The sequence below is a fragment of the Anser cygnoides genome, chromosome 6, assembly GCF_040182565.1.
Source record: "Anser cygnoides isolate HZ-2024a breed goose chromosome 6, Taihu_goose_T2T_genome, whole genome shotgun sequence".
NCBI classification, from domain to species: domain Eukaryota; kingdom Metazoa; phylum Chordata; class Aves; order Anseriformes; family Anatidae; genus Anser; species Anser cygnoides.
Window position 1 is genome coordinate 39,774,056 of NC_089878.1, and position 25,489 is coordinate 39,799,544.

General features: G+C 41.3%; 1 protein-coding gene and 1 long non-coding RNA gene across 12 annotated transcripts in view; one reads left to right on the forward strand and one right to left on the reverse strand.

Moving 5' to 3' along the window:
• Positions 1 to 25,489, forward strand: part of MBD5 (methyl-CpG binding domain protein 5) — a 136,379-nt gene that overhangs the window by 97,218 nt on the left and 13,672 nt on the right. For 7 of the 9 annotated variants that reach the window (XM_066999608.1, XM_066999612.1, XM_066999613.1 and 4 more), the window contains 4 exons: positions 2,923 to 5,061; positions 18,740 to 19,768; positions 21,433 to 21,644; positions 23,405 to 24,613. In XM_066999608.1, the coding sequence (XP_066855709.1) occupies positions 2,923 to 5,061; positions 18,740 to 19,768; positions 21,433 to 21,644; positions 23,405 to 24,613 (4,589 nt within the window). The remainder of the gene's footprint in view (positions 1 to 2,922; positions 5,062 to 18,739; positions 19,769 to 21,432; positions 21,645 to 23,404; positions 24,614 to 25,489) is intronic. The other 2 variants (XM_066999615.1, XM_066999616.1) reach the window with 1 other exon arrangement.
• LOC106046879 (uncharacterized) lies at positions 17,772 to 19,537 on the reverse strand. Of its 3 annotated transcripts, none has more exons than XR_001213497.3 (4): positions 19,429 to 19,537; positions 18,663 to 18,787; positions 18,414 to 18,547; positions 17,772 to 17,965 (listed from the first exon to the last, which is right to left on the reverse strand). It is a non-coding gene; the product is annotated as an uncharacterized lncRNA (long non-coding RNA). The 3 variants fall into 3 exon arrangements; XR_001213496.3 differs by having other exon boundaries at positions 19,417 to 19,535; XR_001213498.3 differs by having other exon boundaries at positions 19,319 to 19,455.

Genomic DNA, 25,489 nt, shown 5'->3' on the forward strand with positions numbered 1-25,489 from the left:
ATTAGAGAAGCTGAATAAAGTGATTATAAAGGGATTAGAATGTGGCTAAGGACTTAGCTAAATGGGAAATTGTATTGCAAGGCAGAATATACAGCTAGAGAAGATCTCCACTGTAATTTCTCAAGGATTATTTGTTAGGACCAACCTGGATTAGCATTTTAATTATCCATATCAACAAAAATGAAGTAATTTGTTGATGGATGAAACTGATAGGTGCTATCAAAACACGAGAAGATCCAAACGTTGAAAAACTGGGGGATCATTGACACCTGGAGTGAAAGGAAAGGTATAGCAACAAATCCTCTTAATTGTAAGGTTATTCACCTGGGGACTAGTGAAAAAAGCTATTAGCTGTAAATTATTGAGAAAGAAGACCTAGATATACTAACTGATCAAAGATGCCTGTGAGCAGTACCAGATGGCAGTATGGTGCAGATCAATGTGATTCTAAGACAGAGAAGTACAAATGTCTTTGAATGCTTGCTGCCTTCCTGCGCTGCTGTTCTCGCTAGAGGCACTCAAACTGAAATAGAGCAGAGGCTCTTCTATTAAGCAAGTGCAAAACCTGTTTTATGAAAGTCATCTAAAAGTGCTTAGCTTGTTTAGCCCACCAAAATGGTGCCTGAAAGGAGATACAGTTACTGTCAATAAAGACATCAAGAGAATGGCCACCAGAAAGCGACTTAAATTAAATGACAAAGTTATCACTGAAAGAAACAGATACAAAACCAGAGTTGCATAGAAAAGTAAACTGAAAATTCGGTACTTTCTGAGGATTACAAGAAAAGGTTCTAAAGCAGTCTTACAAATCCAAGTAGTTAGGATGAAGGAGTGACGTTACTTTTAAGATAGAGCTTTGTAAGTTTATGGTTATATACTGTGATGTCTACAACATCTGGGAAATGATCCTTGATATTCTGAGAGATCCTTGCATTGCTGTAATAATAGTGGGCTAATTGCTAAGCCCTCTGTGGCCTGAATAAAAGTGGAAAACTTTAAGGATATAAAAATAAATCATTTTAGTTATGTAGACAGTACTAAGATACCAGTGACGCTCATAGTACTGAGGTACTGTTGCACTTTGAGATTGCCTTATATGATTTTGAAACTGTACTTTTTTTTGCAATGTACATTTGTTTTAAGACTGAGTAGTACAATTTCCCAAATTACTATGCGTTTTCCTTATTATTTTTTATTATTCTTTATTATCTCTACTTAAATTACATTTCTTTTTTTGAAAAATAAAGGGCAAAATTAAGGAGGGGAAACATACATATTTAAGATATGAATGTACTCATTACATCGTCTCTATTGATCAGAATTTTGTCCATCAAGTGAAGAGTAAAACTTCCCAATACATTGCCTTTGTAAACAGAATGTCATTTCAGTTGTGCACACGTAAGTTTGTCCCTATGCTTAGGTCAAGCATTAAATGTGAGGGTTCCTGTACATATTATGTTTTGTAATTCAATCTTGAGATTTCTCCCCAGAATGAGACTTAAGTTATATTTTGAGGAAAGGAACGTGTTTGTTTCTGTCATGATGTAGCTGGTTGAGTAAATAGGATGAAGGCAGGACTCTTAGTGCCATTTGTCTCCTATGGCTAGAGAGGAGGAAAGAAGGGAACTGAGTTCTTGTGAGCAGGGGAATTTAAAGGTACCTCTGAATTCATTTGAACATGAAATGTAGCTCACTACTCAAGTTTAAGTTTGCATATTCAGAGGCTGCATGCCAAGAATGTATTCATTTTCCTTTGCTGAGCTCACACTGCAAACTGAATTACAAATTCCCAGAGCAGTAAAGCTGGCAGAAAGTCCATCAGACTTGGAGCTGCCTGTGGAGGGTATTCTGAAAATAAAATATTGAAAAAATATTTATTTCTTAAACAAAACTGATATTAGTGGGTAGAAAAGGAAAGTAATCTGGTGCATGTTGGAAGGTCTAGTCCCAACACAGTAATTTTTTCCATAGCATAGGGGTTCACACGTGCACATATAAATACCCTCAAAGGCTTTATCCTGAAAACAAATATAAAAGGTAAAGCCCATTCTTGAATTTAGTACTTGATACCAAATTAATTTTTTTGCAGAAGCTGCAGGAAAAGCCTTAATTCAGTGAAATATTGCAGGACATTATATAACGTGCTCACCTTTTTAGCAAAGCAGTTCCCAAGAAGAGATTAACTCAGAAGACTGACACTCGGTGCCTGCAGTGCCAGTGAGTGATGCAGAGCAGCGGGGACGCTGCACCCTGCCTAGCTCAGCCATGTCCTCTTAGATCTGTGCAATTAAGTGCTCTGCTGAATAGAAATCCAGGCCAAAGTTGTATGGCACGGTTCCCCATTCATCCTCACCAGGTACAGCATTTGGGGCAGGACTTTTTGTCTGTAGGGCAAGGGGAAATCAGTCTAAACCCTTCTTGGACCTTGTTCCTTCTATACTCAATAGATGGTGCCAGAGGCTCCTGTTCCCTGCGATAGTTCTGCCAGCTCTTCTAGCTGGTGCTGTAGCTGAAGTGATGATGCTGGAGATTCAGGTGTAGGACACTGGAAATGATCGATGGTTAGAGAGAAGATTGAATAATAAAAATAAAATAACTTCAGGAATTGATGTTGTGGACGGATAGTGCTGAAATACATTTATGTGGGTAGCAAGTGTGCTTAAACCTAAGAAGCACAAGATCTAAAGATGTCCATATTTATGCAGGCTTTATATGGAAAATGGAGCTGTGGTCTGTGCAATTGCAGTGTGCCGTAGGGTAGTGTGCACCATTCCAGCAACTGTTTGGTGATTTAGCTATTATTTCTGTTTAAGCAAAAGTTTAGCCAAAAGGCTTTTATGAAAGTTTTCATGCACAGTAGTTGTGCACTGAAATGTGTGATACCAGACTTCAAAATAGTAATTGTTGTGTTTCTAATACCAGGTGCAACTCCGGTAGTTCCTACTCGAGCAGCAACTCCGAGATCGATGAGGAATAAATCACATGAAGGAATTACAAATTCTGTGATGCCAGAATGTAAGACTCCTTTCAAGTTGATGATTGGGGCATCTAATGCCATGGGTAGGCTTTATGTGCAAGAAATGGCTGGAAGCCAGCAACAAGAACTTCATTCTGTCTATCCTAGGCAGAGATTGGGTAGTAATGAACTTGGACAGAAGTCTCCATATCGTGGCAGTCATGGTGGGATGCCCAGTCCAGCTTCATCAGGATCGCAGATATATGGAGATGGCTCAATCTCTCCTAGGACTGACCCACTTGGAAGCCCTGATGTTTTCACAAGGAACAATCCCAGTTTTCATGGAGCACCCAACTCAAGTCCTATTCACATGAACAGGACACCTCTGTCTCCACCATCAGTAATGCTACATGGTTCTCCCATACAGTCATCCTGTGCAATGGCTGGAAGGACTAATATACCTCTTTCCCCAACCTTGACCACAAAAAGCCCTGTAATGAAAAAAACCATGTGTAATTTTTCAACTGGTATGGAAATACCACGAGCAATGTTCCACCATAAACCACCCCAAGGTCCGCCCCCACCTCCTCCTCCGCCTTCTTGTGCTCTTCAGAAAAAGCCATTAACATCAGAAAAGGATCCACTTGGCATACTTGACCCTATTCCTAGCAAACCAGTCAATCAGAATCCTGTTATCATTAACCCAACTACTTTCCATTCAAATGTCCACTCTCAGGTACCCGTGATGAATGTAAGCATGCCTCCTGCTGTCGTCCCTTTGCCAAGTAATCTTCCTTTGCCAACGGTAAAACCCGGTCACATGAACCATGGAAGTCACGTTCAAAGAGTTCAACATTCAGCTTCAACCTCCCTATCTCCTTCGCCAGTGACGTCCCCCGTTCATATGATGGGATCCGGGATTGGAAGGATCGAGGCTTCTCCCCAAAGATCACGTTCTTCTTCCACGTCATCAGATCATGGAAATTTCCTGCTGCCTCCAGTAGGACCGCAGTCATCTTGTACTGGTATGAAAGTTCCTCCCCGGTCCCCAAGGTCAACGATAGGGTCACCAAGACCATCTATGCCATCTAGCCCTTCCACCAAGCACGATGGACTTAATCAATACAAGGACATCCCTAACCCATTAATTGCTGGAATGAGTAATGTATTAAATCCTCCAAACAATGCAGTTTTTTCTACTGCATCGGCTGGAAGCGGTTCTTTGAAGAGTCAGCCTGGTTTGCTGGGAATGCCTTTAAATCAGATCTTGAACCAGCACAATGCTGCCTCTTTTCCAGCAAGTAGTTTACTCTCAGCAGCAGCCAAAGCACAGCTAGCAAATCAAAATAAACTTGCTGGTAACAACAATAACAGCAGTAGCAATTCTGGACCTGTTGCCAGCGGTGGCAACAACGAAGGACATAGCACTTTAAATACCATGTTCCCTCCTGCAGCCAGTGTGCTTCTACCAACGACTGAAGGGCAAAGTGGTCGAGCAGCACTGAGAGATAAGTTGATGTCTCAGCAAAAAGATCCTCTGAGAAAAAGAAAGCAGCCAACCACCACGGTGTTGAGTTTGCTGAGACAGTCTCAGTTGGAGAGTTCTGGAGTTTCCAAAGCTGGATCTGATTCGATAAGGAAGCAAAGTCAAAGCTCGTTTCCCATCAGCTCTATGTCCCAGTTACTTCAGTCCATGAGTTGTCAAAGCTCTCACATGAGCAGCAATAGTACCACCAGTTGTGGGAGCTCAAATACTGTTTTGCCTTGCTCTGGTAACCAGATGCATTTCGCAGACACCAGTATGAATTCTGGCGCTCTTCAGAACTCGCTGGCGCAGAGTTTACCGTTACGAGGGGAAGGTCTGCACTGCCAGAACACAAACACTAACTTTGTCCATGGTACTAGCCCAGGCACAGCCAACCATCTCGCAGGTTTAATAAATCAGATGCAGGCTAGCGGGAACTGTGGGATGCTCAGTCAGTCAGGAATGGCTTTAGGAAATTCATTACATCCGAACCCACCTCAGTCAAGAATCCAGGCATCCTCCACTCCAGTGATACCAAACAGCATTGCTAGCAGCTGTAATCAAACAAGTCCTGAAGCAGGTATGTCTCCTTTTAAAAGGATCCCCCTATGTTTGACTGTTTGGAAATATATGATGACTGTTTTTAAATGGGTTCCTTTTACTTACCTACTTTCTAAATTTGAGTTTGCCAGTATGAAAAGTATGCCTATTTCCTGCTAATATCCAGATACTCAGAAATAAAACAAAGAAAAAACAGCGGTAGCCTAAAATATATCTCCCTTTTTCTGAACAAAACGATCCCGACCTCCTTCCGGTTATGACTCTTGCTTTTCTTAACTTCTACACCCTGTTCATAAATAAAATCCGTGCGCTTTTGTACACACCTAGACCTCAGTTGTTGTCTCTTGCCCAAATAAATTGTTTTTCTGCATCATGCCATGCTACTTCAACCCTGGAAGGCTGTGGCTAACCTGGTAGTTTATGTCCACGTGTTATACAATGTTCTTTATTACTTGCGTTAAATAGTTAGTTGTTGTCCAAGATTGAAGCAGATACTAGGAATATAAAAGTTTTCAAAGTAACCTTTTTGGGGTGCAGGGAGCGGGAGTGCAAAGTCTGTGTTTGCCTTTATCGTGATAATTTTGCTGTGCTGGTAATTAAATGGTTGAATAAACTGTGTGTTCAGTTGGAAGAGTGTAGCGGGATTTCCTGATTTGTTCATCGGTGAAGACGTTGAGGGGAAGCAGGTATGCCACTGGTACTGTCTTTGGACTGGTTAACGGTAAAAGGGAGACAGATCAAAAATGTTTATTTCATTTGACGACTGTTGGCTGAACAAAGTATGAGTTTTTGAAAGGTAATACTATGTTAATTTCTTAAGCGGGAAGGAAAACCTCTGATATTTCCGTTTTTCAGCTTGGTTATCTGTCAAAGTATGTGTTTGATACAATCATAGCCAAACCACGTCAGGTCGAATGAAAGTGGCCGTAAGCGTGCAAGCTGTCCCTGTCATTCAGCCAAGAAAGCACCTGATATGTATTCCCGATCTTCCCCTAAGAGAGCTGTTTGTTCTTTGAAATACAGAACTGAATTAAATAGCTAAAAAATACTTTTACAAAGTCCTGCTGATCATACTTGCTAATGACTTCTAAGGGTTTCTCTCCGTTCCTGGGGAAATGAGGCATTTCTTCCTTAGCTGTCTCAGTGGTTTGTGTCACAAGCAAGCAGCTATTAATCCTGGCACGGCTGTTTTGCCTTGTCATGCTGACAAAGAAGTTTGCCTCGTATATTCTTTCTATTCTGAGACCTTGTACTCTCCTGTGAACAGAACAAAGGTCTCATTTTGCCAAGGAGCCTGCTTCCGTGTCCCTCTAAGCATACCACAAAATCTCTTTTGCAAGAGCTCTTCGGGTTTCCCCCTCTTTTGAGGCCAGTGGGGGTCAGTGGTGTGGGTTCTCCCGGACTGTCACTGTCCACACAGCTGAAGAAAGCTGTGAAGTTATTGCAACGTGGGACCGCTTTGCCCTGCAGAGGACAGAAGAGACTGAACGTTATGTGAGATAAGAGCCCGTGTGCCAGCAGTTGCCATCAAGAAGCTGAGCAGTAGCCATTTGCCTCATGTGGGGAAAGAGTTGGCAAGGCTCGAGATCCCCGCAGGGAATTCAGGCTGGAACTGATCAACAGAAGTTTTGTACTGTCTAAAAGTTTTCAATAAAATGTTTCGCAAAGGCTATTAAAGTGGGCTTCTGAGAAGCGAAATTCATCCCGGTGTGGGATCTTCTTGTTCCTGCTCCATCGCTGTGACCCCAGCCCCGTCTTCAGGCAAGCTGAGTTCCTTCCCGAGAAGACGAATGTTTGTATGAGGAAGAGACAGTAGTGGCATCGGCTCTCAGACTCCTGTGGGACAGCAGCGGCACAATGAATCCGTACAATGTGCAAGCACACCGGGCTGCACGCTGCTGTTAGAGGCTACTGGCAAACCCCGTGAAGTGAGGCTTCAACACAACCGGCCAATTCTGTCCTCATCGATACACCGATATATAACCCCGTGTGGGAAATCCTGCTCTGCTCTCTGCCGGCTTCTGATTTACCTGAAACCTTCTTTCAAGCAACTCAAGTTAAACCAGAGGAGGATGGCGTTTCTGGTGCCCTAGAGATAACTGTTAGAATTATAGCAGTATAATTGTAGGGGCTTAACACTTTTTTTTTTTTTTTTCATCCAAATGAAAAATGGTAATTCCATGTAGTCTGCTGCTGTTCTGTTCCTCACTGCTGATGGGGCTTGTTTCGTCAGTTTTGATGCTTGTAAAATACATGCAGCCTGCATATATCCATATATTTTTTTCTGAATATCCATGATGGCTAGAAGCCTAGAGACCCATTTTCTTTTTAAGATGAAATTTCAGAAGCCGGTGCCTTTGTGTGATTCCCAGAGGCAAGGCCCTAGCACGGTGCATAAACCTTCATCCAGCCTCCTGCCTGAGTCATCGCGGAGGCATGTGGCTCGGGCATCACGTCTGAGCCTAATCCACTGCCTGGGAAAACCCCGATAGGATATTTTGCTATGTTTGCAGTGGAATGGAAGCATCCTTGCCTTGAACCAAGTGTGAAATGTTGAGAATTTTGCTTTAATGGTAACCTTTAAAAATAAAAGTTTGTTGCTAGTCTGCGTTCAGTGATGTAGAATGTGACCGAAATGCTAAGAGGTGTGTTACGAATTGTTCTGCACAGAGCCGTGGCGGGTTGGCAGTTCTGGTGTATGAGTTTTGTTGTGTCAAAGATGCAGAAGGAGCCGTGTGTACAGAGGAGTTTAGCTGAATAAGTCGTCCTCAGGAAACTCGCGTTCATATTTGAGTTTGTGGCTTTTTTTTTTGCTTTGTTTCTATGTATTTTAATTGCTAAATCTGTTTTCTGTTTGTGTGCCAGTATTGAGAATAGCTACTAATCAGAGAATAGTTCCGGAGAGAAAAGGCTGCGAATCACCGCAATTAGATGGCTGCTTATTGCCTGAGCTTTTAGTTATACTTTAACCACACGGACCGGGTTTCATTCTGGCTTTTGTTTTCTTTTTCCAGATAATACTGTTAGTTTCCAGGTGATTTTCAGTGTGAGTGTGATGGAATTAAAAACGAATAAATGTAAAAATTAAAATTTCTGTTTATGCAGTAGAGAGCTTTTTTACTTTTCCCATTTTGAGCCCTTGAAAACCTATTATGCTTAATTAATTTTTATGAACAACACCTGCCTTATACTATACTCCTATAGTATTTGGGTTGCAAAACACTTTTATAGTAGCAGTCCTATAGGAGGAGCTAGCATCAAATCTGTATGGGTTATTTACAGCTATTCATTTTGGAAAAAGGCCATTTTTCTGCCAGGAGACTGGGTTCCGGACTCGTTTTTTCTGATGAGTAGTGTCAGTATTTCTGTCCAGCTCTGACATTGAATTTCTCATTATGAATCGAGTCCTCAGACTTCTGATACGAACTGAAGGCACTATCCAATTTGCTAATTTGGCGGCTTTAAGATTTATTCCTCCTAACATTTGTGGCTCCCAGAAGTAGGCTTTCTGTTTGTGTGATGTTTGTAAAAAAGGGGCCGCATCTCTGTGCCACAGACCTTATTGCTGAGGCAGTTTCCTTCTTGCTGTCTGGATGTGCAGCTGGTTCAGAAGTTCGCTGGGTGTAAGTGGTGAGCATTTAGCGTCGCAAATCCTGCTAGGAACGCAAAACGTCTAAAGGAGGGGATAGAGGTAAACAAGTGAAAAAAATATTTGGGAGTGAAAGCTCCAATATGGCTGATGAGGGAAGTCAAGGAAGCTAATAGATTAACCGTAGCTAAATGGAATCAAGGCAATAAAAGATCTCCAATATCAGAACATCGGAAACATGAGAAACTATAAATCTACAAGTTTAATAGTGACAAATAGAGGACAGATTTGGAGGAAAAAAAGTATTGAAGCAATATCCCTTCCTGAGATTCAGAATAATAAAATTTTACTAGTGAATTTTACAGAATAGGAAAAGTTCTCAGATGTATTTAAATAGGAGGAACACAGGAGAGCAATGCAAATGAGTTTGGAGCTTCTCTCCTACTCAAACAGAATTTATTTTAGTACAGTCAAGCGTGGCGTAATGTAATTGGGAATGTTGCCTTGGAAAACAGTGACTCAAGGAAGGGTTTCGGGAGCCTTTGATTTAATAGCCTTAACGCAAGCGGTCAGATCAGTGACGCTGCAAAACAGAAGGAAGGAAAGCGAAGCTGGGCAGGAACTCGGAAGCACAAAACCCAGAAGTGCACGGGGGAACTCGGGGTGCTCCTGGCTCTGCGCACAGCTTGAGGAAGCCAGAGCTGGGATGTGGTGGTGTGCTGAGTGGTCGCTTCTCGTGAAAGATGCAGACATACTGGAGATTTCAAAGGAGGACCGTTTAACTCATCTGTGTGGCTGTAGATCAGACCATGAGCGCTGAGGGCTGTCTGCTGTGCCTCCCAGAAGAGCCCGAACCAGGCTCGTCCCCCACACCGTGAGCTTGTCAGCAGGTCAGGTGCCAGGGAATCGAGCTGGATGCAGATTTTTCCAGCCCTTGGGAATGCCCTGCAGCCTGCTCTTTTACACAAGTATGGCTATAGCCATGGTACCACTGCCTATAGGTATTTATTATTGGACAGTGTCCGAAAAGGTGGAGGCCTGAATTACTTAGGTCAGGTCGGTGGTTGGGCTTGGTGGGGTTGGACTTGACGGTCTGGAAGGTCTTTTCCAACCTGGGTGGTTCTGTGACTCTGGGATTTTTACTCTGTTGACAGAAGTTCAGTGACAACATCCAGGGGCAGAAAGCTGGTACATTCAGCATCAAAGAGGTGAATGGTTTCCTTCTTGTGAGAACGCCAGGCATTGAAACGCGCTAGCACAGGACATGTTGGGTATGCCAACAATGAGTCTTAACGAAATTTCACAGCCTAAGTGTGCACAGACTCTTTCTGACCAATAATGACGGTCGCATTTGATCTTAGGATCTGTTCAGCTCAGGCCTCCCTCTTATTGCCCCTTTACTGAACTTAGGAAAGCAAAGAGGACTGCAGTGCTTCCACACTGACTGCTCAGATCATTTATAGCTGTGTTAACTATTATAACCAGCCTCGTGTATCAGGGTTTCATCCTGATGCAACCTGAAGGACTCATGTAAGATTTTTTTCTGCCGAACTTAGAGTTGGCTGGAGTATTCCAAGTGGAGCCATCGGGGATTGTCTTCCCCTGGCAGAACCAGAAATGATCTTGTCGATAATCAGATCGCCATTCAGAGGAAAAATACCTTCAAATCAGACCGGCCTTTGCCTTTTTCTTCTTCACCAGCATGGGGTACAGTCTTGAAGGCATGTCCCAGTTCTCTACCGTTTGTAATGGGTTGTTTTCTCTTGCTTTTTGCCTCTAGTGCAAAGCTAAGTCTCCCGAGGAATGAATTGCTTTAGTCTAACTAAAGCATTTATCCTTAATCTACATGAAAAATAAAGATCTGTGGTACAAACTGCATAGGGTACGGAGAGAGGGTATTTTAGAATATGTCACCTTAAAGGTGTACAAAGCGGCGTATTCTTATATGTGAGCCTCTGGATTTGCTCCCCAGGATTACCTCTGTATATCACGGAACTATAAAATCAGAGCTTTTCAGCTTCAAATTCAGAAGAGTGGCTGCCTGGCATCCTTTATGGGGCTCGTGTCTGAGAAGAGTGTCTTATTAAACTTAAATAACCCCTAGACGGGATGCCAAGCAGCTACTCTTCTAATTGTAAAGCCAATTGAATTGTTCTATTGATTTGGGGTTTTGGTGCTTGTATAAGCACACAGAGACTTTTCTTGGTGGAAGGGGGTAGGCGGGGAAATAGTATTAATAAGGGATCGCTGTTTGCAGTCTGGCTTGACCTCCACATTTTGCCTTGTGTTCCCCTCTCTTTATTTTGGGGAGAAAAATTGTGATTATTTTCCTTTTCAAATACGAACTGTAAAGAAACTCTTCTATATGAAGAATGAGATTTCCAGGTATGATAATGCATGGTAGATGAGGGCTGCTCCCTCCCCTGCCATTGGAATGCCTATTCCAATTTATTTGCTCCTTTTAACTCTTGATAGAGGTCTTGTGCACAAAACCACTCTCGTTCTCTGAACATAAAGGAATTACTGGCTTAATAGGCATCGGTGATCACATTAGGTACCTGTAATTGTTAACGGGGGATTTTTATATCGCTGGCATAAACAGCCTTGCTACTATGAGGTTTACAGGAGAGCTCCGCTTACCGAGCACGGAGCTTGCTCAGACACACAGCTCAGGCTCCTCTTGTGGTGGTTTGGGTTTTTAAATTTGAATTTGCTGTAACTCACGGTCTTTGTTAACCAGGATTCTGCCTAGTTATGGTTTTAACTGCCATACATGTTTCTAAGAATTTAAATTAATAACAGTTAAAGTAGTAATAGTGATAATAATAGTGCAGAAAGTCCTACTTTAAAGACGTGATGGTGGAAAAAAAAAATACATATATGAGATTTCCCATACATAGTTAGTTCTCCACGCCTTCTGAAAATACTAACCAGAACCAGTGGGCAACTGCAAGACTTGCTAGAGGCTGGAGAGGGGACTGTGGCAGGAAGTAATGCTTTTTATTGCACTTCTATTTTCCCAAATTTGAAGAAAAAGAAAAACAAAATGTACTTGATTCGCAGCGCATCTCCCACAGCTGTGAGTGGGGCAACGGTAGAGGAAGAGATGAGGCTAAATGCCAACATTGACAAAATATTGAAAACTCTTCCTTCATCTGCATGCTGTTGGCTTGTCGGGTTTCTTTCCTTGAAAACTGCTGCTGCCTTCCGCTAACAGCTGAGCGTGTAAGGAGAGTTTTCCCAAAGTCACTTTAAAAACAGCAGTGGTGGTACGGTGTAGGAGAGAAGTCAGAACAGATGGGAACAAGGAGAAGAACCAAGATTGAAATTTAGTCCATTATTTAAGTAAATACCTAATTCTAAGCATTTCTGTTGTCCTAGAACCTGGTTTGGGCTTTCTGCCCTTACTTTTCAGAAGCTGCCGAGGCTGCGCGCTGGGGTCCTGCACGCTGTACTCGGCTCTGGTGAGGCCGCACCTCGAGTACTGTGTTCAGCTTTGGGCCCCTCGCTACAGGAAGGACATGGACGTGCTCGAGCGAGTCCAGAGAAGGGCGACCAAGCGGGTGAGGGGTCTGGAGAACAAGTCTTACGAGGAGCGGCTGAGGGAGCTGGGCTTGTTCAGCCTGGAGAAGAGGAGGCTCAGGGGCGACCTTATCGCTCTCTACAGTTACCTTAAAGGAGGCTGTAGAGAGGTGGGGGTTGGTCTGTTCTCCTACGTGCCTGGTGACAGGACGAGGGGGAATGGGCGAAAGTTGCGACAGGGGAGTTTTAGGTTGGATGTTAGGAAGTACTTCTTTACCGAAAGGGTTATTAAGCATTGGAACGGGCTGCCCAGGGAGGTGGTGGAGTCACCATCCCTGGAGGTCTTTAAAAGACGTTTAGATGTAGAGCTTAGCGATATGGTTTAGTGGAGGACTTGTTAGTGTTAGGTCGGAGGTTGGACTCGATGCACGGTGTTACGGGTGGGCAGCGAGCGCCTTCTGTTGGGGCAGGGTGCTGGACCTTAATAGGCCAGTCCTGGCTTTAACTGGTCCTGCTGGCCCGAGATGAACATTTTATTTATCGGTCTGTTGTTCCTGATTTCTCCGTGGTCTGCAGGGAGCACGCAATCTCGATAAGGAAATCACCTGGCAGTGGGTTGCGGTTAACTGCTGAATTACGGTTTCTTCGGAACTGAAAGCACTAGAGCAAATGTGATAGCAGATAAATATCTCAAATGTTTTCCATTCTAAAAGAATACAGAGAATGTAATTATTAAAATGTATAGCTGTTGGTCCTACGTTTATCGGTAAGTGATGGAATATGGAGTTAAAGCAGGAACGTGTTGTCTTGAATGTTGAAGGAATATGAGGTCACACCGCTTCCATTAGCGATCATAGTTCTCTGAAAGCTGAGCCTCCTAAAATTGCAGATTTAAAAATATTGCCACTTAGGGAAACTGTGTGCTTGTGTCTGTAAGCTGGTATTAATCCTTACTTCATACTCGTATGGTGGGAGCTTCCGGAGGCCTTGCGGGATGGGCGACCCTGTAGTGAGAGCTGCACAAATGCTCCGAGATCCCCGTAGTAGTAGTTCCAGGGCTGGTGATATTTTGTACTTTCACCCCTTTGTAATCTCAGCGTAAGGGACGCAGTGAAAATTTCCTCTCCCCTCTCTGTCTGGATCTTTCTGAACAAAATCTTACAGATTTCTTCTGCCACTGCTTCTGAGTTTTGCCCTAGGAGAGGGAGGAAGCTTCCTGCTAAAACCTCCCATGACCAAGGAGGTGCCCGTGAGTTCCTGATGAGGGTTTCAAAAACTTGACGCTTGTTAAATTAAAAAAGCTATAAAGAAAAATTAAAATAAATCTAGCTGCATTTTTTATTAAACATGCAGAAATTTAAGAACTGGCAAAGTAGCGTGAAAAACATTTCTTTGTTTTCAACTCTTAAAATGCTTTAGATGTTAATGTCTAATGACCATGTCCCGCATTAACCATTTTTGAGCACTTTTAGTTTCCAGAGTACCTAATGCACCTCTCTTATCCATTATTTTTACTTCACAAATTTCAGCAATGTACCGTAACTACTGAAGCATTAGAATACCTGATGGATAGTTTCTTATAGAGGAATACTTTGTAAAATATTCTTTGTCTTGTCATTTTCTCAAGGATATACTTTAACTGCAATTAGAAAAACGCACGTGTATTTAACTTTTTTCAATTTGGTAGAAATGGTTCTAGTATCTATGAAGACTGTACTAGTTTGCTTTCGGCTTGAGTTGTCTGATTTGTAAGGAGCATTATTCACAGTCGTTACTGCTCCTAGATAATTTTATGCAGACACAATTCTTCATCCACTGCAGAAATACTGTAGTGTTTTTGACTCTTTCAGTTTGATATCAGTGGCTCATACCCCAGCTTCCCTTTATGAGGACATCCATTGGAGCTTGCTGTCCAAATTTTATTGATGTTAAAACTTAGACTTGTTTAAAAAGCAGGATTCAAAACTAGACAGACCTCCGACTATATCGTACCATCCCAAAAGCATCATGTGTACATATAGGATCCTCTCTTTTCCTGGTAAAACAATGCTGATATAGGAATGACAAATATCTTCTATTCTAATGTCTTTAAGTGGGCAGGCAGTGAATCTCCTTGAATGCTAATTGATTTCATAACATACTGCATCTGCTTAAGAATACCTGTCAAGCAATACCTTGAAAAAAGGAACAGATAAAAGCCACAAAGGAAAATAAACATTATTTCAAAAGAAAAGAAAACAAAAAATGCACATAAATAAAACACTGTAGCCCACGAAGGAATAATTTTTAAAAGTATATCCCATTCAATTTCCTTCTATTTATTCCCAAAACATTTATTTCACTTTCTAAGGGATGAATGGATTATTATTTATTTTTTTTAGCACTCCGGATATTTCTTCTTCTCAGTGCATTACAAAGACAGTCCTTTTTCTCAACAACAGGCAAAAGAACTTTTGGCAGACGTCCGTGCATGCAAGAGTTGAAAGCCTACGTTTGTCTTAGGCTTTTTTTGACTTTTAGTCTAACTCCTCCATCTTTTTGTCATTCTACGTTTACTCTTAAGAGCTTCTAATTAATAAGGACTGCTGTTTACTGAGGGCTAACATTACGATGCCCTGCCCTTCCAGGATTCAAAGCACCATCTTTTTACGAAACTTCACTTTTGGTGTTGGCCATCGCTTTTTTTCCTCCTCGTGAGTCAAAAAGCCCCAGCTGCTCCTCTTCCTCCAGGACCTCGGAGGTTTTGTGTTAAACTGGGGAGGGGCAGGGCAGAGGTCTCTGAGGGCTGTTGTGGTGCTGTGAATTAAATGGTGGAAATTATACGTGTTTTGTAAGGGAAAAAAGTAACGCAGACTTTGTGTTTTGGTTTGGGGCCAAACATTCAGCGGCCCTGTATTTTAATGCGGATGGGTGTGCATGCATCTCTTCGTCTGAAATACTGACGTGGTGGGGATGCTCTTTTGGAAGAGAGAGACAAATCCTGTTCTGGTGGTTCAGTGTATTAGTAAGGATAGATCTACCCCAGAAAGCCCTTGTAAATACTGCATTAGCTGCTACCTAATGCCAAACTTCTCTACGCCAACCAGTAGTGTCTGTCTGAGGCAGCTTGTCTCAGCAGCAAGCGACTCGCTTGTCTGTTCTCCTGCTGCGGAGCTCTGGCTGCGCGTCACCTCTTCAGCTCCTGAACTTTGCACGCCTGGGCTGAAATACGTGCACCTTTTCTCTCTTCTGCTCAAAATCCATCAAGATATTTTTTCCCAGCAGCAATTAATCACCTGATTAATATGCAGAAAGAGCAAGTGTCGAATGCGCTCTAGAGCTCTCAGGTTGGATCTCCAAAAGTAATGTTTGATGGGGGATAGAAAGCAGACCGGTGTTCGACAAAAGCCTAGAGCAACAGTCTGACAGGTCTGAGATTTGCTTCGTAGCAGATAGTCTTTGGTGTGATCGCTTACTTGAGTGGAATGGAAAATAGGACCGTAAATCAGACATAGAGATTAGATCCGATTGAAAATACAAAAATTGGGGTTTGTATTCATGAGGGCACCATATATAGAATGGTTTCCTCATGCTGAATTACAGGTATATCCGTGTGCTGCTTAACACGTTGAGTGCAAGTGATAGTAGTGAGGGAAGCCAGCCTTGGCTGCTGGTATGTAACTGTATGCAAGGTAATTTCCCCTACGGTGGGAGCAAAGAGTTTCCCCCACAAGTACGTCATGAAACATCCCCAAAAATACAGCCTGAAACAATCTCCTGCTTTAGAAAGCCAAATATGTCTGACTGATCTTGTAGGTTAAGCTGAACTGATGACGGCCGGATTTTATCTGTATGACAGTAAGGTTTTACGTAGAAGGCCACGTGAAGATATTCCAGTGGTACTACCTGGTCCATCCTAAACAAGATTACAACTAGAGAAAGTAACATGAAGTGTCTCCAAGCGTAGTGGCAGTTTTGGTTCAGTGAGCCATTTTTCTACCACCGTCATTTAAGAGGCCCTGTGTGTTTTCAGGTGTTGCAGGCATCCATCTTGTGTCATTTAACAGTGGTGTCGCTGGTTCTTCTGTTGAGATGACGTTATTTTGTGATTGTATTTCCTAAATCTGTAGTTTGGGACTTTTCTTGATATTTAGACCCATGGAGAGTCAATTCTGAATACTGATATAAAAAAACGAGAAGCTTTTTGTAAGCCAGAAGGGTTTCCCCCAGCGCCTTGCCCTCTCCTAAGAACCGTGTGTGATAGCTAATGTACGTCACTGGTCTGTGGAGCATACCGAGCCGTTGCAAGCCTGCACGGAGAGTTTGGAGCTATTTTAAGTGAGAGCGTTTTCTTTTATCCGGTGAAACTCAAAGAATTTGCTTTTAGCCACAAAGATCATGAAGATTTTTATGTAACTTATCTTAAAATGTGTTTCCAAATATTTTGGAGGTTAGTAGGTTCTCTGGAATTTGCCTAATTGGATTTGAGTAGCCAGAGTTTATGGTTATGTGTTAAAAAATAAATATTAATGCATGCTGAAATTAATTTTGAGTTACGCTTCTCATCTGTATGAAGCTTCTTTACGATAGTAGCAACGTAAAACAAAACTCCTGGGTAAGAAAAAGAAGGGGCATGCACACTTGAAGTCTTTTCAACATGTCATCTCAGTAGGTCACGTGCACTTTGATTTATAAAGATGTGCCTGAAACAATCTTCCTTTTGCTGTTATGTTCCATGCTGGAGATGTTGTCAGAGGCTGCTTGTATCCAGAAGTAGGTAAGCAGCAGGACGGACACATCAGCAGCAAACAGACTCCTGTGCCACAGCAGTAGCTTTTATCTTTCTGTACCAAGAGGTTTGCCGTTAGTGTCTTCATAGCGGTTTTGAATAACGTCTGATCAGCTTCCCGTATTAGCAGCTCTTCACCAACTTTTCTTGGGAGGGTGTCTGTGATTTGGAAGTCTGTATTTCCCAGCTAGAAAGAAGGGGAGGGCGTGGGTGCTGGTTTCTCAGGTATTTATGAGGCGTTTGCCGATTCTTGGTGTGTCAAGACAGAGTATGTGCCATTCCTGCCTAATCTGAAATTTTAAACCCACAGCCGTAAGTGGGACTCCAGTGGGATATATATTTTCAGTGCATGGTTTGTTTTTTTCCCCCCAAATGCTTATGCATTTTTTGTTCCAAACTGCTGCCTAGAGAAATGTGCTTGTCACAAAACTGGTTTTGTTGCTCTAACATATTTCTCCTCTCAACAGAATACGATAACCTGTGCTTTATGATTACAATTTGTTCTTCCTTCACCTGTCATTAATTTATTGTTTTCCTTCTGTATAGAAATATGATCATGGTACCTGCAAGAGAGCGTATGGGCTTTCTTCTCCTGAGCTCAGTGCAGTGATTCATGAACTGTGTTCATTTCATACCTTTTTGGGCTGTCGATATGTTACGGTACTTGAAAAAAAGGTGTTTTAAGTTAAAAGTGATGTAAAGATTGGATTCTGCTCTTACTGGTTAAAAGCGTACTTACATATCCCCTTCCAAATAGTATTTGCTTAGAAAAATTATGACTGATGCTTTCTGATAATCAATACCTTTGATCTCTATTGTGTCAGCTATGTTTGCAGGGCAATTGAGAACAGAAAATAATTGTATTGCACCAAAACCGCAGTTTAATACTTTTATATATTTTACGTATGCAGTATATAATTTCAGTACATATTCTTACTGTTTGTTCTCCAGTGAATAAAGTAGAAAGGTGTACTTCAAGGTAATTTCACTTGCTTTAATTTTCCAGGCCTCCTCTTGTATGTTTCTTGTGCGTGACCACTCTGCCTGAAGTAAAAGACAATGAATAATTTACTTTATACTTCAGCTGTGGTGAAGGGGTACAAAGATACCCAAACAAACTTTATTATTCTTTCCCTCTTCCCTCATCACAAATCTACCCAGTTCATCCTTCTTTTCATGCCAAGTGATGGATATGACTAGACCAACCCAATTATTTACTTTTTTTTTCTTTGTAAATTGTTAATTATAATCATTGTGTTTTTTTCTCTAGGAGTCCAAAATAATGCTTTAGATAATAATTATCCAAAACCCCATTAATGGAATACAGCTGGAAAAAGAAGAGCATCGCTTTCACATCTGCATTTAGAGTTTCATCTCACTTTTCACAGAGCATCATTCATGCCTTGCGTTGATCTTTCATCCTAGTAGTTAATTTATTATTGGTCCATGACAAAGTAAATGAAGTTACGGTTGCTTTTAGTTTTACACTTACCAAAATATGTAATGAATGAAATCCTCTTAAATTACCACTCAAAGAAATTGAAGGGAAATAGAAGCGTATAGTTTGAGAATTTCTGATGAGATTTGGTACAGCCTGCAGTATCTGAAGTAGTTGATGGCAGATTCCTTCGGATTTAAAAAGAAAAAACAAACCAAAAAAAAAAAAAAACACTCAAGTTTGGATGCTGAAAGCATTTTCTTTCATGTGCATGGGTATCAAGCGTTGCTGGTTTGGACTGACCTAGCTGCTTTGTAACTCGGATGACTGTCTCCCAGCAGGCAGCATGCTATTAACATTTTTGTTCTTTTGCATTGCAGGGGGTTCAGGACCGTCATCATCAATAGCCATAGCTGGCACCAGCCAACCTGCCATCACAAAGACAACATCTGTTCTTCAAGATGGTGTTATAGTCACTACTGCAGCTGGAAACCCACTTCAGAGCCAGCTGCCCATTGGGAGCGATTTCCCTTTCGCTGGCCATGAACACTCGCTTCATTTCCCGCAGAACAGCTCTTCAAACAACAATCTTCCACATTCTTTGAATCAAAACCTCCTCAGTTCTCTACCTATCTCTTTGCCAGTGAATCAGCAACATCTCCTAAACCAGAATCTATTAAATATACTGCAGCCTTCAGCAGGAGAAGGCAAGTCTGAGGTCAACCTCAACCCTTTAGGTTTTCTCAACCCGAATGTAAATGCTGCTTTAGCTTTTCTCTCCAGTGACGTGGATGGGCAGGTATTGCAACCTGTTCATTTTCAGCTTCTAGCAACCCTCCTCCAGAACCAAGCCCAAGCAGCTGCCATGCTTCCCCTACCATCTTTCAATCTGACCATCTCAGATTTGCTGCAACAGCAAAATAACCCTTTGCCCTCAGTAACACAGATGACAGCCCCACCTGACCATTTGCCAAGCAATCAGTCAGAAAGCAACAGGGTTGAGACCCTTTTAACCAACCCCCTGGGGAACCCTATACCAAGCTTTTCAGGCACTGACACTACTTCTAACCCCCTGCTCCTCCCAGCTGTCTCTGGGGCCTCAGCATTAATGGCCTTGAATCCCCAGCTGGTGGGAGGTGTCCTGAACTCTGCATCGGGCAACACCGCTAATCATCCAGAGGTTTCCATAGCCACCTCCTCCCAGGCAACCACTACCACAACCACTACATCATCAGCAGTGGCAGCACTGTCTGTCTCAACCCTGGGTGGTGGGACAGCAGTGGTGTCAATGGCAGAAACATTGCTGAACATATCTAATAATGCTGGGAATACATCTGGTCCAGCTAAACTCAACAATAACTCTGTGGTGCCACAGCTACTTAACCCTCTACTGGGGACAGGTCTGCTTGGTAAGTTCAATTTCTTCACAGATATAAAAGGAAAAAAAAAGGAAGAGGGTTGGGGAGGGGGAATTTCGGATTCTAGTTTCTAAAGATGACACTTTATCATACTTTTTTTTATAAGGCTTTTGTATGTTACAGCTTGTTTATTGAGAAAACATAACTGTTACTGCAAGACATTTTAACTACATTCTAATTTAATTCCATAATACTTCACACTGGTTTTGGAAATTACTTTATATTCCATTCTTAATTCTGATGCCACCTAGACCTACTATATACATCTTAAAATCCTATAAGCGATTGGACTTGTTTCATTTTTCAAGTAATAAAAGCCTAGATGCATCTCTGGGATGCACTGTTTCATTTCAAGTGCATGTGGCATCACAGGGTTAGTACGAGTAGCTGTGCAGTAGATGAAAAGTGGCCAAGTGCATTTTTCCAAATGAATCAAAAGTGCCAAAACCATCAGAAAGCAGACTCCCTGTAAAGTAATACATAAAGCACTCAAAGCAAGTCCTTGCACAAGTTCAAAGAGGAAGGTTGCCCTTTGAGCCCTTTGTTGTGTATTTATATTTTCTCATTGCTCTGTTTTTTCTTTTTTTTTTTTTAACTGTATCTTGGAGTTTAAAAAGCCAGGGTATATCTGACTAACAAGCACATACATCCCATAATGAGTGATAAAAAGCTGTTAAATACAAGTTTTTCTCCTGTGTCTTTTGATGAACTTTACCCAGAATGTGTAATGTAACTAGCACTCCTCTGATTTTTGGACTACATAAACCAATGTTTCCTCCTACAGTAGGAGGAGGAAATAATAGTGGTAGATCTGATAAGTATTTTGCTTAATACCTCATACCTACCTACTAAATGGCTACCGTGAACTCAATCTTACTTGACATTTTTAATGTAAAATAGATAACCAATGATTCTGCAAATGCAAATTTTAAGGAAAACATGAACTTTATGTTAAAAAAAAAAAAACAACTAGGAAATTGATACATTTTTAAGCTTTTTTTATATCACAAAGTCAGGTTCAACAGCATACTTATTTTACTAGAACTAGAGTTTTCGTGTTCAGTGAGATTTTCATCTTATGGAAAATGTTAATGCAATTGCATCTCTAGAATGCTAAAAAACAGAAAATGTGTGGAGTGTGGACTAACATGTTTATGACCCAAAAAGCCTTTGCTCACGTGCAGTTAGATCACATTATTTTGTCATAGTTAATGAAAAACAAGTTTTGTTGTTTTTTTAAATTATTCTCTTTTTCTCTCTCTCTCTCTCTTCTCCTCCTCCCCCCCTCACCACCCCAGTACTGTTTGAAGCAGTCACTCTTTGGAAACTAAGAGTAAGATTCCAAGACACCGGTATATAGAAGCTCATTCTGCCATACTTGGCTGTGTACCGTTCCAAAGGCACTGACAGTCATGTCAGAAACCTTTAGAAAGAGTCCAGATAGATGTGACATGCAAAAGAAGCAATGCTGAAGAAAGAAAGGAATAAAGATTAGGAGACACATGCCTTGAGGACCGTTCCGTAGAAGATTGAAGGGGAAAAGTGTTGTTTTACAGAGGCATTTGCTTAGCAGTCAGTTGAAATTTGAGTCAAGGAAATTCCTCCTGACTGTTGAAAACTGTACTGACTTATGTTTCCCTGTGTTTGAATTACAGGTGACATGTCATCTATAAACACTACTTTGAATAACCATCAACTGAGTCATCTCCAGTCGCTATTAAACAACAATCAGATGTTTCCTTCAAATCAGCAGCAACAGCACCTTCTCCAGGGGTATCAGAACATGCAGGGCTTTCAAGGCCAGCCCCCAATTCCTGGCCCGGCTAACAACCCAAACCCCATGGCATGTCTGTTCCAAAATTTCCAGGTAGAAAGCAAAATTAAATCAATATTCAAACAAATGTGCAACTCTAAGTAGGTAAAGTTATATCCTCCATAGTTTGACTTTTTTTTTTTTTTTTTTGCTGAGTGATTAAGACAATATGATATATACAATTGCTTGCCTCTTTCAGTAGTTTTTGGATTTTGCAAATCAGTAACATTTGTTACTGAAACTTGATACCTTCTTCCTTAGAAATTGGGTATAGTATCTTTGGAAACAGCTGTGCTCTATGTACTGGAAAAAATTAGGCTATGTGCATTCTGATAATTACCGTACATTTTTTGGCAAAACTGTTTTCCATTCTGAAAAAAAAAAAATCATGAATTCCCTTTTAGACTGCTCAAAGATTCAATGGTTAGAAGGAAATGTTGATACCTCTCTACAGTAATTAGAAACTTAATAAATGATGATAGGTGACGATTGACCAGATCCCTCGTATGTTCCCACTGGAATTGAATGGAAGAGGTAGCTTTGATGCAGATTGTGTAAATTGAAGAAAACAGGGATTAGAATGAATATGCAGTGACAAACCGTGCAAAAAAAAAGATACCTTCATGCTATTCACCTAAATAGCTCTTCATAATGCAACCTGAACTATTAAACTAACAAACTGACAGGAAGCATAGCAACCAAAACAGGTAATAAAAGCAGAGTTACAGTATGCGTATTATTATTCAGTATTACTGTGGTTGCTGCAGAACTCGAGATGTGAAGAGAGAAGCGTGCATAGTGCCAGCAAGTGCTTTTACCCTTTAAGAAGGAAAAAGAAGACGTGTCATTTTCTCAGTGTAGGCATTTCACTGCTACTGCAAAATCACAGTCCTCCAGCTGCCTATTAACTCCCTTTGTTTTTGTATGAATTCTGGTAGCTTTATCTCAGTATTTTTTGGTTCAGTTTCTCAGTTATATAAATAGTAATGGTGAGTATTTAAAGGAGCTTTGGGAAATATTTTGCCCTTGTTTGTTACTGTTTTTTATTAAAGCACTCTTATTGATGTCGTCTTTACTGCCTACGTATGTGACAAGAAATACAAAAAGCACAGTTACTTTAATCTGAAGGTTACAGTTTACTGTGGCAGTTCCTGACATTACAGCTGCAATGCAAAAGGATGCAGACATGGTTTACAAGGGACTAAAGTAAAAAGAGATCCCATGAGAGAAGCACATAAACGAAAGGGAGAAAATAGAAATGCTGGCCAATTGCAAAGGGACAGTGATGGCCTACTTTCTAGACACTGAAAGAGGAACGTGTAAGGAGCCTAGAGGAGCAGTTGGTTGGGAGGAAAGAAGAAAAACTGGGGGTCTGAGAAGGAATGAAAGAGAATAGTTGACAACAGAAATATTGAAATACTTGGTGGAGTTGGCTAGGGTTTCAGAGAAAAAAAGGCGGGTGCTGTACTTCAGAAGAGGGAACCTCAGAAAAGACTGTGAAAAAGGAGATAAAAATGTAGTCTCAGCAGTACATAGTAGGTTGTATCACTGCATGCAAGGCATTCACTCTGAACCGTGAGGTAAAGTCTTAACAGCTGATGGCTTTGATTTCCTATTTTTTTTTCTGTCTAGTTTATCCAGCATTAAGCTCCACAACTGATGCGTAACCAAAATAAAATTGTTTATATACTGTAACAAATAATCACCCCTGGCCACTATCCTAATTTTTTATTAAAATGAAACAAAGTTTTCTATTGAAGTGGAGTTTTAAGCAGAACAGCAATTTCCATCTTTTTCTCTCCCTTTTTTTTCAGGTGAGAATGCAGGAAGATGCTGCTGTCCTAAACAAAAGAATGATCTCTCAGATGGGAATGGCACCAGTTCCCGAGAGCTCCAACACTATGCTTCCTCCTTTCCAAGAAACATCTTGTGATTTGCAGCAAAGAACTGAACCATCTCTTGGACAACAGGCAAAGGATAACCTCAATGTCGCTGCTCAGGGTGATACGTCAGTGGACGCTATCTACAAAGCAGTTGTAGATGCTGCAAGCAAGGGAATGCAAGTAGTAATCACCACTGCCGTTAGCAGTACAACACAAATGAGTCCCATTCCAGCTTTGAGTGCCATGAGTGCCTTCACAGCCTCAATTGGTGACCCATTAAATCTTTCTAGTGCTGTCAGTGCAGTAATCCATGGAAGAAACATTGCTGTTTCTGATCACGAAGGTAGGATAAGGAACGCTAGAGGAACACGAATACTGAAGAATTCAGAACATGGTAAAAATTCAAGTGAAGGGGATGGGTATGAATATTACAAATCAACAAGTTGTAACACACCCAAAAAACAGTGGGAAGGGGAGCAAAGTCCTGTCAGTGAGATAAACAGATGGAAATGTGATGAGTTTCTAGACCACTCTGCACATATCCATAGTAGTCCTTGTCACGAAAGGCCCAATAACATCTCCACACTGCCATTATTACAAGGCGAGCAGCATCAGATACTGTTATCACAGCGAAACTGTCAAAGTGATAAAATGTTGGAGGAGAATTTCAGGTATAACAATTACAAAAGAACTATGATGAGTTTTAAGGAAAGACTGGAGAACACTGTGGAACGATGTGCACACATAAATGGAAATAGGCCTCAGCAGAACAGAGGATTTGGGGAGTTGCTGAACACTTCTAAACAAGACCTGATTCTGGAAGAGCAATCTCCAAGTTCCTCAAATAGCTTGGAAAGTTCATTAGTTAAAGACTATATCCATTACAATGGAGATTTTAATGCCAAAAGCATTAATGGGTGTGTGCCTAGCCCTTCAGATGCTAAAAGCATCAGTAGTGAAGATGACCTAAGGAATCCAGATTCCCCTTCTTCAAACGAGCTGATACATTACAGGCCGAGGACGTTTAATGTTGGCGACTTGGTCTGGGGCCAAATCAAAGGACTGACTTCATGGCCTGGAAAACTAGTAAGAGAAGAAGAAGTTCACAATTCATGTCAACAAAACGCTGAGGAGGGGAAGGTATATTTATATATATATGTACATATCTATCTATCTTCCTATATACACGTGTACATATGCTTATACAAACCATAGCGTATCAATGCTTTACCTTGGTCCTTTATTTTTTTAACTTGTCTCGTATTTTAATAGTACAATTTGCTTTTTTTCCCTCCATACTACAGCTTGTAGAATGGAATTTATCCCCAAAATTGTTAAACTCACAGTGTATATTTAGGTGAACTTAAAGGTGTTGTGTCCAAAGAAACCGGTATAATGTGTAAGGCATATGGAGACATCTAAAAGTGGTGAAAACTGGAAAAAGGGAAACTGTGATCTGATCAGATTGAGGAGTCTGTAATAAGGAAAATCTTGCTGACTGCCACATACACTGCTTGGGAGGAAATGTGTGGATACGTGCATTTCACCATGAAAAGAGGTCTGGAACATCTTATAATAGTGAAGAAAGCACTCCAATTTGCTCGTTTGTCCTGAAGTCCAGGTTTTTTAGTACTAACAGTATGTTTGTCAGAGAATGTATGCTAAGTATTTTAAATTCTAGTCTCCACTAAGTGTGTAACATTATATTTTTGTAGTTTTCATAAACTATTTCACATCTTCTACATGTAAATGTTTTCAAAGTGCTATTTTAAAAAATGCCAATTATAAAAATACGTACGTAGAAAGCCAAGACCTAACAAAACAGCATTTTACCTCTGGCACGAAGAAGTCAAACCACGTGAAAATTGTATCTTTTTCCCATACTCCCAACTAGCAGATTGCATGACAACAGTCATAAAAATGTAGGAGTAGCCAGAGCAGGTTGGGCCAAAGTATTCCTTTACTCACGAAGTGCCCAAAAGCCAGTGCCCAGAGGAGAGCACAAGAACACGTCGA